The following is a 15,265-nucleotide window of genomic DNA, read 5'->3' as shown; positions in this document are numbered from 1 at the left end:
GGCCCCCTCCAACGGCTATAAACAAACAGTCAACGACTAAATACGAAAAATAAAAATAAAAATAAACTGCATCGGTCGGCGCCGGACCAAAATCAAAACTACCAAAAAAAATTATGCTCCACACCATTACTGGATTTCGGGTTGTTGGGTACCGGTATACCGGTACCATTGCATTACCAGACCAAAACGTCGCCGGAATCGGATTAACTCTGGTTCATTGCCAGGCTTACGCGTGAAACACAATTTTCTTGATGCTTACATTTGTCAAACAAATTGGTGATAACAGTAACAGAAAGGCAGAATGAGTCTGACAAGACAAGAAGTTGGCTTGTTTAAAAAGTAAAAGAACAAGAAAAAAATGCTTTTCAAGAACTATAAAATGTATCAACTCAAAATTAACGTTATCAACTTATCTTGCGAGTCCATTAAAAGTAACATGCATCACATGCTTCCTAAAAGAAAAATGTGTTTTGAAAAGTTGTATACTCTGAGGGACTTCAAGGGTAATTATGTTTTTAATCATATGCTTATGCATTATTAATACAATATGTGATTACTAAATTAAATACTATCATAATATTGCTTTATTTTGCCCAAAAATTTAACTTGAATGAAAAGGTTGCCCAAAACTATTTTTGCTACAAAATGTAATTTTGTAAAAATATTGTTATTTATTGTAATTATGGTCTTAAGTTTGTCAATTTTTGTAATTTTTCCAAATACATACACGGCCCAAGAGAAAATAATAGCCAAAACAGCCCAAAACCCGTTCGAGCCCAATTCGCAGATTTTGAGAGAATAGGGAATTAATTATTGCAAAAAATAAAAATAATTGCAGATACAAAACCCTACTTCTAAAACCCTTTCACTGAAGTTTCTGCTGTTCTTCTTTTGTTCTTATTACTCAGTTCCAAAGATGGTTCGGAGCTTAAAGAACCCTAAAAAAGCTAAAAGGAAGAACAAGGTGCCATTTTTTTCTTTGAAAATTTTGTATATTAGTCTGTTTTGCAATCAATTTTGTGGGATATAATTGAAAAGAAAATTAATAAAGCAGGGTGCAAAGAAAGGAGAAGGATCGTCATCGTCGGATTCAGTACCATCATTGCCAGCAAAGGTATGGCAACCAGGTGTAGATAAATTAGAGGAAGGGGAAGAGCTTCAGTGTGACGCTTCTGCTTATAATTCTCTTCATGCCTTCCATATTGGCTGGCCCTGCTTGAGGTACTACTTTTTCCTATATCGATTTCTTCCTAGGCTCCTAAAATGAAGACTTGTACCAATTTTGATAGTTTGGCTTGCTGCAGTTTTGATGTGCTGCGTGACTCACTCGGCTTGGTGCGCACTGATTTTCCACATACTGTATACTGTGTAGCAGGAACACAGGTATGGTATATCTAACTAAGGGTAGTCTTGCTGATTTATTTCTATCCAAGAGATGCAGCCATTTCGCTTCTTCTACACTTATGAGAAGGATTATCATATCTAACGAAGGGATAATTAATGTGTTTCACTTATTTGCTTGTCAACATAGGTCAATGACTGTGCTTCTCCTTGTATAGTATAAAATTCCTTTTCTATTATTAGGGGAAAAAAATGGAAAATTGAATTTTTCTCCCACCATTTGAGTTAGAGAAGATTTAAGCGAAAATGACCAAAATGGTCCTTCATGTATGGGGGTTGGATTAGTTTTTTTTTTTTTTTTTGAAATCAATGGGGGTTGGATTATTTTGGTCCTTGATATATACCACTTGATAAAAATAATCCTTAATGTATGCAAAATGTGTATCGTTATGGTCCTGATCTCTAAGTTTAACTACTCTGTTAAAACTAACACCCCCTTCCCAAGCTCATCTCTCTCTTTTCCTTGCTTGCTCTGTCTTTCCTGCTTCTCTCTTAACTGAATCCTCTTCCTAAAATAGATAAAAAAGAATTCTCTCTTGAACTTGTGCTGTGTTCATTGATCAATGATCCGATTGATGCAATTGTACATTTTTCATCTGTATGTCAAACATTGCCTATCGAAAAATGCTTGAAATTTGACTCCTTCTAGAAGTCCATTGACTTCTTGAAACACGGAAATGCTACTTATTGTTGGTTCAACAACCCAAGGTTCACATAATGACCATGAATAAAGAATAAGTCTTCTACAAGTCTCTCCTCATTCGGAGCATTTCTTCTAGTTTTTTGCTACTTTTCTCACCTGTCATCTCTTTATTATGAGTAGGGGTGGGCATAAATGCTGAAATACCGAACCGAACCGAATTATTTCGGTTTCTCGATTTGATTTTTTTTTTTTTTTTTTTATAAATTCGGTATTTTGGATTGGTTTTCGGTTTTTAGGTTGACGTAATTGGGTTTTCGGTTTAAACCGAAATTTTTAATACACTTTTTAAAATTATTTTTTATATATATATATATATATATATTTATTTATTTATTTATTATCTAATATTTATAATATCTAAGCCCATTAGCTATTTAAGCTTTAGCTACGGCCCACTGCCTACAGCCCAAAGCCCCAAAATTCAAATACATTCAGCAACTAAATCCGAAAGTTACTTTTTGCATTGATTTTTGCAACCGAAAGTTAATATATAGTCCTCCATCTGATTTTTGTGTTGGAGATGATTATTCTCATTTGTCACCTAGAAGAGTTTATAAATTTATATTGGTTTTTCTTTTATGTAAGAAAGTTAAACTAGTCCAATTTACAAATATAATTTAGCCCATTAAACAAGCCCCAAACCGAAAAACCGAAATAGAACCGAACCGAAATTTACATAAAGCGAACCAAACCGAATTCGGTTCGGTTTTCGGTACACCTAATTTCATAACTGAAAACCGTAAAAACTAAAATAAAAAAACCAAACCCGAACCGAAATACAGAACGCCCACCCCTAATTATGAGATCTTCTTTTAGAAAAATTCAATAGTCGTTCTGATACTTTGATGAGCAATTCATCATAAGAGCAGCTTGTTCCATTTTTTGTTTATGGTATGAATGACTTTTTTTAGATACTTTGGTTAATTGCAAAACTGGTAATGGTATAGAGAAGTAGCATACCCATGGCTTAAGGATGGCATAAAATTTTTTTTTACCAAGAATGTTGGAACTAGTGGTGCTTCTGGCAAAAATGTTAAAAATAGTGAAATCCCGGCAGTCACAACAAAAGTGTCATCAGGAAAATTGACAGAGAAAGTGCAAGTGAAGAGAAAAAATCAGCAGCAAGAGTGTATACAGGATGGTGGGCTGGTGGATGTGCAAGTACTGCATCAAAATGGTGACCCTTTTGGGCGTAAAGATTTGGGTAAATGTGTAGTGACGTGGTTATCTCAAGGAATGAGAGCTATGGCTTTAGATTTCGCTACCGCAAAGATGCAGTGAGAGTTTGCTTAACTCAAACAGAGAATGGAACCAGGATTGACTTTTGTTATTCAAGCTCAGCCTTATCTTAATGCTGTCCCTATGCCTCTTGGTCTTGAAGCCATTTGCTTGAAGGCTTGCACTCGTTATCCAACTCTCTTCGACAACTTCCAGCGCGAGCTCAGAGATGTTCTTCAGGACCTTCAGCGCAAGTCATCCGTCCAGGATTGGCGCAAAACTGAGCCGTGGAAGCTGCTCAAGGATCTTGTTAGTTCAGGTGATACCCCTGGAAATTACTCCACTGGATTTCAGTTTACATGACATATTTGTTTGGAAGGTTTATGTAAATATTAGCAGTACTACTAGTATAGAAGTAAAAGGAGAAAGATTTATCATTGGAAAAATAATCTGGTACAGAAAAGCTACTCTTTCTGTTCAATTTATTCATTTTAGACAATGATATATGACTCAACATAAAGTTTATGAAGCAAAAGAAAGACTTCTGACACGTAAACATATATCAATCAATACCCATAATTCTTGTGTTTGAATCATGTCATGTTATGCCATGACAGTGATAAAATCACATAGTTTCGAAATATAGAAAAGTGTCAATCTTCTTGAAATAGACCAAAAGGAATGGTAAAACAATGGTAGATATTGTCTTACAAGGAATGGTAAGGATCCTGTTTCAACTGGTTATATGGACCTCCTAGGCACTGCTCCAAGGATGCCTAATGCCAAACTGATATGGTCTAGAATTGGCTTGCCAAAACACAAGTTTATAAAGTGGTGGGAATGGAATTGCATTGTGATAATGCATATTGTGTTATGTGTCCTGATTGCAAAATGGAAGATGCTACTCATCTTTTCTTTGATTGTCCTTGGTCTATTATGGATCGTTTGGTAGAGTGTATATAAGAATAATACAAAATATGGTGTATTAGTAATGTTTGTATTAGTAATGTTTGTGTTAGCTATGCTTGTATTTTTCTTATCCAGTGTTTGCTTTGATGTATTAAAAATAATATGAATTACATAATTTCGAAAACAAGTACTCCCTCCATTTCAAAAAGAATGACCTAGTTTGACTTGACACGAAGTTTAAGAAAATAAAGAAGACCATTGAATCTTGTGGTGTTAAATTAAAGATATGTCAAATGTACCAAAATGCTCTTCAATCTTGTGGTCTTAAACATGCCATGTGAAAAGTTAAAATTGAAAAGTTGCTAAAAAAGGAAAGGGGTCATTCTTTTTGAAACGGACTAAAAAGGAAAGTAGGTCATTCTTTTTGAAACGGAGGGAGTATTTTTTTTAACAATATTACCCTTCATATATTATATATATATATATATATATATATATATATATATATTGGAAAGCACGTAAAAAACTTTTTGAGGGGTAATTGTGTTTTTAATCGTGCTAATGCTTGCATTAGATCCATTGCATGACTAATGCCATGGATTTTGAGGTAGTTGTAAGACACACCTCAATACACAATAGAGTGTATAACTAACAACAACAACAAACCCAGTGTATTCTCACCAAGTGGGGTTTGGGGATAGAATGTACGCAGTCCATACCGCTACCTCCGAAGAAGTAGAGAGGCTGTTTTCGATAGACCCCCGACTCAAGGTAAAGAATAGTTAACAAGGTCATAGTAATACATGAAGCAGGATGAGTGGCATAACCAAAATAAAATAGAGTGTATAACTAATGCCTAAAAATGTATCAAACAAGGTACTAGTACACAAGACTAATGCATGCATTATTCGTTTTAATACACTCTACCAAACGACCCCTTAGTGTATGGAACAACTTGCAGAGATGGGTGGGTGTTAAAATTCAGCAAAGACAGGTGCAGGATGATCCAACTTGACTGAATAATAAGCATTGGAGTAAATTCATGAAGCAAGTAATAGATGTCATTTATGGAACATGCATATACTAGATATGGACTAGCAGGAATAACAAGATTTTTAGGGGTCGTTTGGTAGAGCGTATAAGATAATACTGAATAGGCTGTATTAGTAATGCTAAGATTAGTAGTGTAGGGATTAGTAATACTGGGATTAGTAATACTGAGATTATTTTTTATGCAGTGTTTGGTTTGATGTATTGAAAATAATATGTATTGTTATATTTTAAAAAGATTATTTGTTTGTTTACAAAAATACCCTAACATATTATAACTTTGTGTATTTTCTTTGCAAAACTTTATTATTCTTTTTTTTTAAAATAAAAAAATGAACAATATAACTAATTATTTACTTTGAAATAATTTTAAGATTTAATCATTCACTTATAATTATTTTTTTTGGGTTTATCTTTTTTTTTATTTGTTTATCATTTGCTTGTTGTTCCCATTTTGTGGTGTTTTTAAGTTGGAGGGGGTACGTGTAACTTTTGAATGAGATAATAGAATCATTATTAACATAAAGTTGTGTTCGGTAGACTGGTAAAACTAAGTAGAAAAATTATTTTTATTTATGAATATTCTATTTACAAAATTAAAGCTTGTATGCAATCATGCAATTTATTTTTGGATTTTGATCAATAAGTATTTTTTAAGTTAATGGAGTAATTTTTTTATGACTAAAATTATTTGGAGGGATATTATTATCTTGATAAATTGAAAAGAAGTAACTCACATTGAATAAATTGAAAAAGATTTAGAAAAAAATTAATGAAATTTGAGGCATTTTTGTAAATAATAATAAAATTTGTAAACTAATTTATTTAAATAAATTTATCAGTACAAATATAAAAAATAAAATTAAGAAAATAAAAAAAATATTTAAAAGAATTTGAGGGATATTTTTGTCTTTACACATATTAGTCCATGGTATTAAAACTCATGTATTGCTAATACCACCATATGAGATGTATTAGTAATACACCCTATAATACTATATAGGGTGTATAACTAATACATGATATTAGTAATACATAGATCCAAAATTCTACCAAATATAGTATTAAGTAATACCATGCTTAATACATGGACTATTTTTTTTAATACGTCCTACCAAACGGCCCCTTAGAGGACATTCTGTAAAGGAAAGTTTTGTCGTACAGCCTATACAAAGTGTAGTGAGAGCTAGACTAGATATGTATAGGTATACTAAGAGTGGTAGGAAGAATGCATATCTAATTTGTTCTCTTTGTAATTAGATTTTAGAGGCTCACAAGTGGTTGTCAACAGTCCTAGAAGGGGGAATAACATTGAGTGCTCTCTTAGGTGTACTTGGCTTATTTTGGTTGTAAGGTAATATTCTCATTTTATTGCCCAAAGAAAAAAAACTTGTTATCTCTGTTGAATGAATTGATGATTTTTTGTTGGATGAGCTAATTAGCAGGGACTCAGCTAGCTTAGAGTCAAGGGGTTCGAACCCTCTTGGCGGAAAATCGTACTATTTAAACATGGTTAAAATTAGTAGACATTGAACCTCCTTTGGCTTGTTTGTGTGTCTACTTCTTGATATTTTGAATCCTCTTAGTGAAAATCCTAGCTCCGCCACTACTAATTGGTCAATTCAGCGAAACATGAAATCAATAGATGAGCTTTTTTTGTGCCCTTTCATTGAGTCCGATGTATTTTCAGTTGACCCAGAAGCCAAAATTACTTAAAAGAAGAAGAAAAATGAATTATTTTGATGCAAAGTTATGGGTGAGTTTGAATATAATCATCTTAGTGAGTAGGACCATACAGTGAAGAACTAGAGGGGCTGGAGCAAGTAAGGAGAATAGTGAGATGATCTTGGGAGGGGGATCGGGGGATCATTAGTTCTTAACATAAAACAGTCATAAAAAAGGGTTAGGACGAAAGTGATACACATTTTGCATATATTAAGGACTTTCTATCAAGTGGTATATATCAAGGACCAAAATAATCCAACCCCCATACATGAAGGACCATTTTGTTCATTTTCTTGAAGATTTAAGCTCTGGAACATGATTCTCTCATTCGTACAGGCAGAGAAAAGTTCTTGGAACTCGATTGGTATATTTAAGTTATCTAATATATCTGGAAAAAGGCGGGATTTGGTGCCAGACAAGATAGGTGATGAGAACGCTGATATGGGCAGCAACAGCAGTGACAGTGATGAAGAAGAAGAGGAAGCTGGACAGGTGACACCTGTGTTACAGGTACTTTATTTCTGACACCATCTACATAGTTTAATATGACAGCATATGCATCACATTTTCCTGCTAAAACTTTTTTTCCCGAAATTCTACAGTTACACAAGGTGTTTCATGAAGGGTGTGTTAATCGCATACGTGCTATGACGCAAAACCCCCATATAGTCGCTTCTTGGGGTGATACCGGTCATGTTCAGGTTAGACTCTGCCTAATAAAAATTCAATAATTGCATTTATAATCCATTGATAATACAATTCATTTATCTGTTTAAGAGTATTTCTTTTTAATAGACCCAGGGGCTAAGCATCACCCCCAGGCTTTTTATTTAACTAAAGCAAATTTTTACAAGGAACGGGACTAGGCCAAGTCCTCCAAATCAAAAGATGATGGAACATGAGTCCATTACATGATTGAGACCAATCAACTAGGCTACTAAAACTATGGTAAGACTCACCCAAAAAGATCCCTTCCAAGAGTCTATAATTTAAACATGTATAGCCTAGTAGAAGAGTTACAAAATCATCAAGCAGTACAAGATTAAGAAACCTGAAAATTAGTAAGCCCTGATCTTCAAAAACATACTTCAATAATAACCAGATAAGACCCCGTGAATCTCTTATTTTTGTCACATGGGAACATGGAAGATGATGGACTAAAACCATGAGATAAATTTGTTGATTAAAGCACATTCAAAGTAGACAAGAACCAAGCCACAGCTGGAGATGTCCAGGATTTTTGCTGAACCAACTGAAAACAGAGTAGCTGAACTGTTGCATTCCATAAAACTGAAACTTGACTAAAACTGTTTTGAGCAAAAATTGGTATCCCAACTGCACTATCACTCTATATTGGAGATTTCTAACACTAAACAAAACCCCAGATTTCCAGTACATCATAAAATTCTCAAAGACCTGTGCTTTGAGACCTTGTGACGCCTGTTTTTGATCCCAGAAACAGTACCTGTGTTCTGTTTAGTGTAGGGTCCTTTTTGTTGATGACTTCTTAGAGAAAGACCATTGTTACCTGCCACCTTCTGTATTTTCTCGTTTATCACTGTCTAGAGTAGATCCAAATGCCCTCATGAGCCGCTCACATTTTCATCTTCATCTTCTTGCTCATCTATTGATTGGGTATCCGCATCAAACTCCTCCTCCGAGTGTATAACCCTGTATTCATCCTCAATCAAAGGTGCAGCAGTGTTGGTTGTGCATTTATCTCTAAAGATTGTAGGTTTCTTGGCATGCCTTTGTAGAGGAGGGAAGTGATCTTTATCTTGTTCAGCAACCAGGACAAATCTCTTTTGCCCTTTATTTTTCTCTCTTCTTGGCTTCTTCTCTTTCCAATTTTTCCTGCTTCCTTTTTATTGCTTCCCACTTCCTCTTGCTCATTTGTTCTTTGGATTTAGGAGTATCCACAGTGCCCTTTCCATTCTTACATGTCTGATTCTGGCGGCCAACTAAAGCTTCAGAAAAGATGGTGCATCACCAGTACCAAGGGAAGGGGTACTGATCCCCTCTTTACTCTGCACCACCTTCTCATTTGCCACATAACCAGTAACTTCATCATTAGCAAAAGTGTCAGGTGTACCCCTTCCTCCTGTACCTGATCAGTACCAGTTTTACCCTTCTGAACAACAGGTGTAGTCACATTACCAAAGTTAACCTCAGCAGGGTTAACATGAGAGTTTAGCTCACCAGTGTGAGCATCATGAATCTGCACTTCCTCCACACTGTCCACCTCCTCTAAGACCACATCACAGGCCCTTTTAACTCCTCCACATGACCATCTAAGCCAACATTAACACTAGCAGCACGAGAGAAAGGGGGGGGGGGGGGGGGGGGGGAGCTATACAAGTCAATACCTGAGGGGTTTTGTTGATCTGCAACATCTGAGGATCTGAGAAGTAGAATCTTTAGCCTGTGGTGACTTGGGTCTATATACCTTTTGCTGTTGTTGGTTGCTCTTTTTCTCTGATTTCTCCATTGCTCTTGGTCCTGCACATTTTCTTTTGTCTGATTTGTGCTCAAAGTTCAGGTGTGATTTGGTTCAGTTGAGCTGGTGTCTCATTGATGTTGTCTCCAACTCTCCATTGCTTTGCACTTGATCATTGCTGCTTTTTGCAGCTTCTTCCAGTTCCTTCCTTCCTTTAAAATTCATAATTCCTCCTTTTGACGGTACAGTGCAAAACAGTGTGTCCTTAATGTTTGCAATAACCACAATAGTCTGGAACACCCTCAAAGTGCACTGGTTGCCACCTACCTTCCCCATTCTCATCATGATCAAATTCCATCCAAACATGAGGAGGTGTAGGCTTAGTAAGGTCGACCTGCAGCTTGACTTTAGCAACACTACCCCTAGTCTTCTTATAGGTAGCTAGGTCCAAGAATAAAAGCTTTCGCTATAGGAGATAAAGATGGGCAACAACCTCCACGCAGTAACAATGCCAAGGTAATTCAGGTAAGATAGCCCATACAGGAACTAAGTAGCCGTTTGGCCATAAAAACTACTTTTTTTCGGAGTTGGAGTTGGAGTTGGAGTTGGAGTTGGAGATGGAGATGGAGATGGAGATGGAGATGGAGATGGAGATGGAGATGGAGTTTGTGTTTGGCCATGTCTTTTTGGATTTTTTTTAGATTTTTGAATTTTTTTTTTTAAATATGATTTTATGCCCTCAACTTTTAAAAATTATCAAAATCACTCAACTACTAATTTACCTACTAACATACAACCAAATATTGAGAAAATAATTTATATGCCTTCAATTGATAAAATAATTAACAACAAAGTAATTATTATGATTGTTATTCGTCTAAAATTTGAATAAAAATATCACAAACACGAGCTAAATAAGTTTATCTAACCATAATCGATTGAATTGAGAAAATATATTTGGATAAATATGATTGATGGATATAAATATATTTTATATATTCTTAAATTTGTTGATGAAAATTCTTAATTACTTTCACTTGAATTAATTATTTTATTGAATTTGATCTTGATAAAAAAATTTACGAATGAATTATTTTTGAATAGATTAGTGCTAATTTTTTGCTTTTTCTTTATTGATGATATTGATTTTCCTTGAATATATATGTTTTTTTTGGTAAAGAGAACAAACTTTTGTTGTTCAAAATCCATAAAACCAAAATAAGGTAATCGTCAATATGGATCGTTACGTTATGTTTAATATGCGACTTTATTGACCACTTTTTAATAATTTATTAAAATCATCATAGCCATTATATGACATATGCAGAAAATTAGAATGACAAGAAAAAAATGTTAAATTTCTCATTTTTAAATAACATAATGTACTAGGTTTTATATTTCTATAATATAGTTCATTCAAAACAATGTTGATATAATTCCGCCATAGATTGCCATTTATTATTTTTTACTTCACATTAATAAATTTTGGTTAAAAGAAGAAAAAGAGATTAGAATATCTATAACAATTAAAAATAATATTGTACCATAGAAAACAAATAATAATTTTTTTCTTGGTGGTTGTAGTTATAAGAGGTGTTTGTGTAAATATTTAAAGATTGAGGTTATATATAATAATAATGAAAGTTGGAAATGGGAGTGGAAAATTGTGAAAACAACAAAAAGTTGTTTTCACTTTTTTGGAATCCAACTCCGGAATAATTTTCCGGAGTTTCATGGCCAAACACCACAATTTTCGGAAAAGTGAAAAAAGTGAAAAATTTCCGGAAAAAAGGAAATTTTTTTTATGGCCAAATGGGCCCTAAATGTGTTTCCTCATCAGGTTTAAATGGGGGAGTCCACAGTTGAAATCTCATGAGCTGACCCTCAACATACATCTTCCCTTTGGTCCAAACAGTGGTGTGATCATATTCATTGTCTAGGTCAAGGTACAAATGCCTAGAATTAAAATGAGTGAGCTTCACACTATCTTTAAGCTCTGTTTGAAGTAAGAATTCTTTCCTAATAACTTCCATTTTAGGCATAGCATTGGTAAATTTCCCTATGTGAGTGTATATCTTTGAGCCAAATTCACCAGATAGTCTTCTTTGGTAAAAACAACTGCAGGGAAGCCTTGTTTTGTGGTAATTTTGGGAGGGTTGATCTGTATAGGGGTAGTTTTCAAAGCTTCTTGTGCTCTCAACCTAGTAACCTAGCTTGAGAAATGCTGGGAAGGGTGGAGCTGGATTGTTGGGTATTTTAGGCCAAGTGGGGGGTTTTCAAAAGAAGGATTTGGATCATTTTCTGTAGGTTCAGTAATCTTTGGGGCAGTAGGCTCAGGATTTGGCTCAGTAGGCTTCTTATGGGCTTTGAAGTTATTTGACACTTCCATGGGTTTATTGTTGGGGATGTAGGGTTTTTTCTGGTTAGTGTTTTGGTTGACATTGATCGGGTTTTGATTTCCATATGCATCAGGGGTCATTCTATCCTCTACTCTATGAGTAATCTGCTCCTTAGAGGCCTCAGAAATATGCTCCTAACAATTAATGGACTTAGGATTAGAAGACTTACCAGTAGGAGTATCAATAGATTGCACAGAATCAGCCTCAGAATTGCTCAAAACTGCAGAATTCCTTGTAGCACTATGAACAGTAACTTGATCAGCTGAAAGCGTAGAATTCAAATTGGATGAGCATTGGGGATAATTTGATGGGGCTTTTGCTAAATTGACCATCCGCATGTCATTTATAACCATTTGGGATTGCAAATTTTGATTCACTTTCACCGGAGGTAGGCCTCTGACCAAGTCAGTCTGTACAGGCACATTTGAATCAAAATTGATTACCTTAGAAGCATCAATTGATGGGGCTTTTGGTGTTAACACACTCACATCATCTTGTTAAAGCTCTGGGGATTGTGAATTTCTCATTTGCCCCACCTGTGAATTTTCTCCGATCAACTTTTCAGAATTAGGGCTAGAAACCCTAATTCCCAACTTGGAATTGTTGGGGTCTGTGGAATTTAGGGCTTTTTGCATAGGAACGCTTGACTCACCAATGTGGATTGATTGGCATTGGGTTTGAGCCAAAACTCTGGTCACGGCTGCTTCACCAGAGTTCAACAGTGTTCCAGCGACTCTTTCAGTGCTCGACTGACCTGAGAATTGTGGAGAGATGCGCTTTGATGTCCCATACCAACCCCTGAACTCAAGTTGGACCAATTTCGTCTGAACCTTGACCAATTTAAAGGCGCCACTCGGGCGATTCAATCGCTACACTGTCTAAATCGCCAACGGGAGATCTTGCAATTGGGGTGATAAATTGCTGTTTATTTTGGACCACTGATAGATCTTGAGGTGTGTTAACATCTCCTTGGGTTGGAATTACACAAATAGCTCCAGAATTGACTTGGGTAAGGGTATTTATGCTAGTTTTAAACTGCTTCTCATCATTTTATGGTAATCATGGTGCAAACACATGAACCATTTATTGAAAACTAGGGAAATGTGAGATACAATCTTAAACTACAAAATGGTTTAATCCCATAGTTGTTTAAGTTCTTCTGAGTTATATAGTTTGTTTTCAATGATCAGATAGATAGAGCAACCCCCGTTGACAAAGAAGAAATAAACTGAAAATATAATACCTCTCAAACATGAGTTTTTTGTACCAATTCTTGTTACAGTAATAGTTACCAAGAATAAATTCTAAAGAAGAAAAGTATGTTCCACTGCTTGTCAAAATTATACACCGAATCACTAGTATGATTTCTTCTCACTTATATTAGGTTTATTGCACTGGCAGGTTTGGGATTTTAGCTCGCATATAAATGCTTTGGCAGAATCACGGAGTGATCTTAGCCATGGGGCTTCTGCAGTCTCTAATCAAGCACCGTTATTTAAATTTGGTGGACATAAAGATGAAGGCTATGCTATAGACTGGAGTCCTCTTGCTCCTGGGAAGCTTGTGTCAGGTATGGCGTAGTAATCCTTTCTTTGCACATAATTAAATTCCGTGATGATATGCTATGGTCAGAATTTTTTTTAACATTCGATGCTGTTACTTGTCTCCGCAGGTGACTGCAAGAATTGTATCCATTTGTGGGAGCCAACATCTGGTGCAACATGGGATGTTTGTGCTAAATCTTTTATTGGACACACTGCAAGTGTTGAAGATCTCCAGGTGTTCCTTTAGGACCAACCTCACTTTCAGTTATGGGAAACTTCAATTTGTGCATCTTAGATTTTGTTGAATTCTGAAATATTTTTCCATCTTTGTCTGATGCAGTGGAGCCCGACAGAACCTTCTGTATTTGCTTCTTGCTCGGTTGATGGAAATATTGTAATATGGGACACCAATATGAAAAACCCTCTTGCTGCAACTATAAAGGCACATAAGGCAGATGTCAATGTGATATCATGGAACAGGTATTGGACTTTTCTGTTGTATTACTTTCCACGTCTCTAATTATGGCTATATTGTCATGTCATTGCTTTTCCACCAGGTTGGCGAGCTGTATGCTTGCATCTGGAAGTGATGATGGAACATTTTCTATTCGAGATCTTAGAATGCTCAAGGTATTCTACTAATAGTGTCTAAATTCTCGTCACCAACATTAGTTAAATTCATGATTTTCTAAACTCTCGAGTTTGATCGTGATTAAATTTTTTTAACTACTTTGGAAGGGTTAGAAAGTGTGGATGATGTTAGTAGGAGTTCATCTGGTTCTACTTCCAACCTAGTAGATGAGGTTTTGTCATGGAAGAAAGTGTGTATTAAGGAGAAAGGAAATCAGTCTATAGGTGGTCTCATGTTAATTTGCTAATACAAGTTAAAAAACAACTGCTGCTTCTCTTGGTCACTTTGGCAGGAAGGAGACTCTGTAGTGGCACACTTTGAATATCACAAACATCCCATCACTTCTATTGAATGGAGTCCCCATGAAGCCTCAACAGTGGCTGTTTCATCATCAGATAACCAACTAACGTAAGAAACCTTTTGAGATGACTATAATGGGAATTTGGAACAGATTTATCTCTTTCCACATCTCTTTCCTGATTAGTTTGAATGTGTGTATTATGTGAATCACCTGGTGTGTTTATCCTTCTTGATATATCAGAATCTGGGATCTTTCTTTGGAGAGAGATGAGGAAGAGGAGGCGGAGTTCAAAGCTAAAATGAAAGAGCATGTCAATGCCCCAACAGATTTGCCCCCACAACTTCTCTTCGTTCATCAGGTTATACTTCTATTTACATTTATATGCTTCAAGGATATTCTTATGACATTGCTCTTGCACTGCTAACAGGGTCAGAAAGATTTGAAAGAAGTTCATTGGCATTCCCAGATCCCAGGAATGGTTGTATCCACTGCAGCAGATGGATTTAACATACTGATGCCATCAAACATTGAAAATGTGGTTCCTGCAAATGTTGCATGATAGTTTATTAAGTTAATTAGTGTGCGTTTTTTGATGTACGACATGTGATGGCATTTGCACCTTTTGCTTTTGTAATATATTGCGACAGAGTTGCAGCAGTTTTGTCCCAGTTTCTATTTATGGATCCTTGAACTACAGTAATACATACAAACGAACACATTGCATTGTTTGAAATGTGAGCATTTCTTTTCTTTTTCCCAGTTCAATGCTTTGCCCACCTTCCAGTTCCTCAAAATTTACAATCTACACAGAGGGAAGGAGATAAAATTAGAAAAACTACTGTGGTGAGTGGATGAAAAAAGGGTTTTCTTTTGGTTACATATTTCAGATAATATTTGAAAATGATGAGCACAAGAATGCGATCGCTATTAAACTAGTTACTGAGATA

General features: G+C 35.5%; 1 protein-coding gene across 2 annotated transcripts; it reads left to right on the top strand.

Annotated features, from left to right (window-relative positions):
* The first annotated feature begins 772 nt into the window (after positions 1 to 772).
* Positions 773 to 15,051, top strand: LOC107862890 (protein HEAT STRESS TOLERANT DWD 1). 2 transcript variants are annotated; one of them, XM_016708594.2, is made up of 12 exons: positions 773 to 964; positions 1,055 to 1,221; positions 1,305 to 1,383; positions 7,343 to 7,516; positions 7,609 to 7,707; positions 13,244 to 13,412; positions 13,515 to 13,621; positions 13,727 to 13,866; positions 13,944 to 14,016; positions 14,310 to 14,425; positions 14,559 to 14,676; positions 14,746 to 15,051. In XM_016708594.2, exons 1-12 carry the CDS (start codon positions 917 to 919, stop codon positions 14,875 to 14,877), a joined length of 1,422 nt encoding a protein of 473 aa, XP_016564080.2. In that variant the 5' UTR covers positions 773 to 916; the 3' UTR covers positions 14,878 to 15,051. The 2 variants fall into 2 exon arrangements, with proteins under 2 accessions (XP_016564080.2, XP_016564079.2); XM_016708593.2 differs by having other exon boundaries at positions 834 to 964; positions 1,052 to 1,221.
* Positions 15,052 to 15,265: the final 214 nt, after the last annotated feature.

Source organism: Capsicum annuum, chromosome 3 (genome assembly GCF_002878395.1).
Source record: "Capsicum annuum cultivar UCD-10X-F1 chromosome 3, UCD10Xv1.1, whole genome shotgun sequence".
NCBI classification, from domain to species: Eukaryota; Viridiplantae; Streptophyta; class Magnoliopsida; order Solanales; family Solanaceae; genus Capsicum; species Capsicum annuum.
This window is presented reverse-complemented; position numbering and strand designations above follow the sequence as displayed.

Coding starts and splice junctions, on each gene's coding strand:
- LOC107862890 (XM_016708593.2), top strand. CDS start 917: ATGGTTCGGAGCTTAAAGAACCCTAAAAAAGCTAAAAGGAAGAACAAG. Junction 13,413..13,514: donor TCCTGGGAAGCTTGTGTCAG/GTATGGCGTAGT, acceptor TTGTCTCCGCAG/GTGACTGCAAGAATTGTATC. Junction 14,677..14,745: donor AACTTCTCTTCGTTCATCAG/GTTATACTTCTA, acceptor CACTGCTAACAG/GGTCAGAAAGATTTGAAAGA.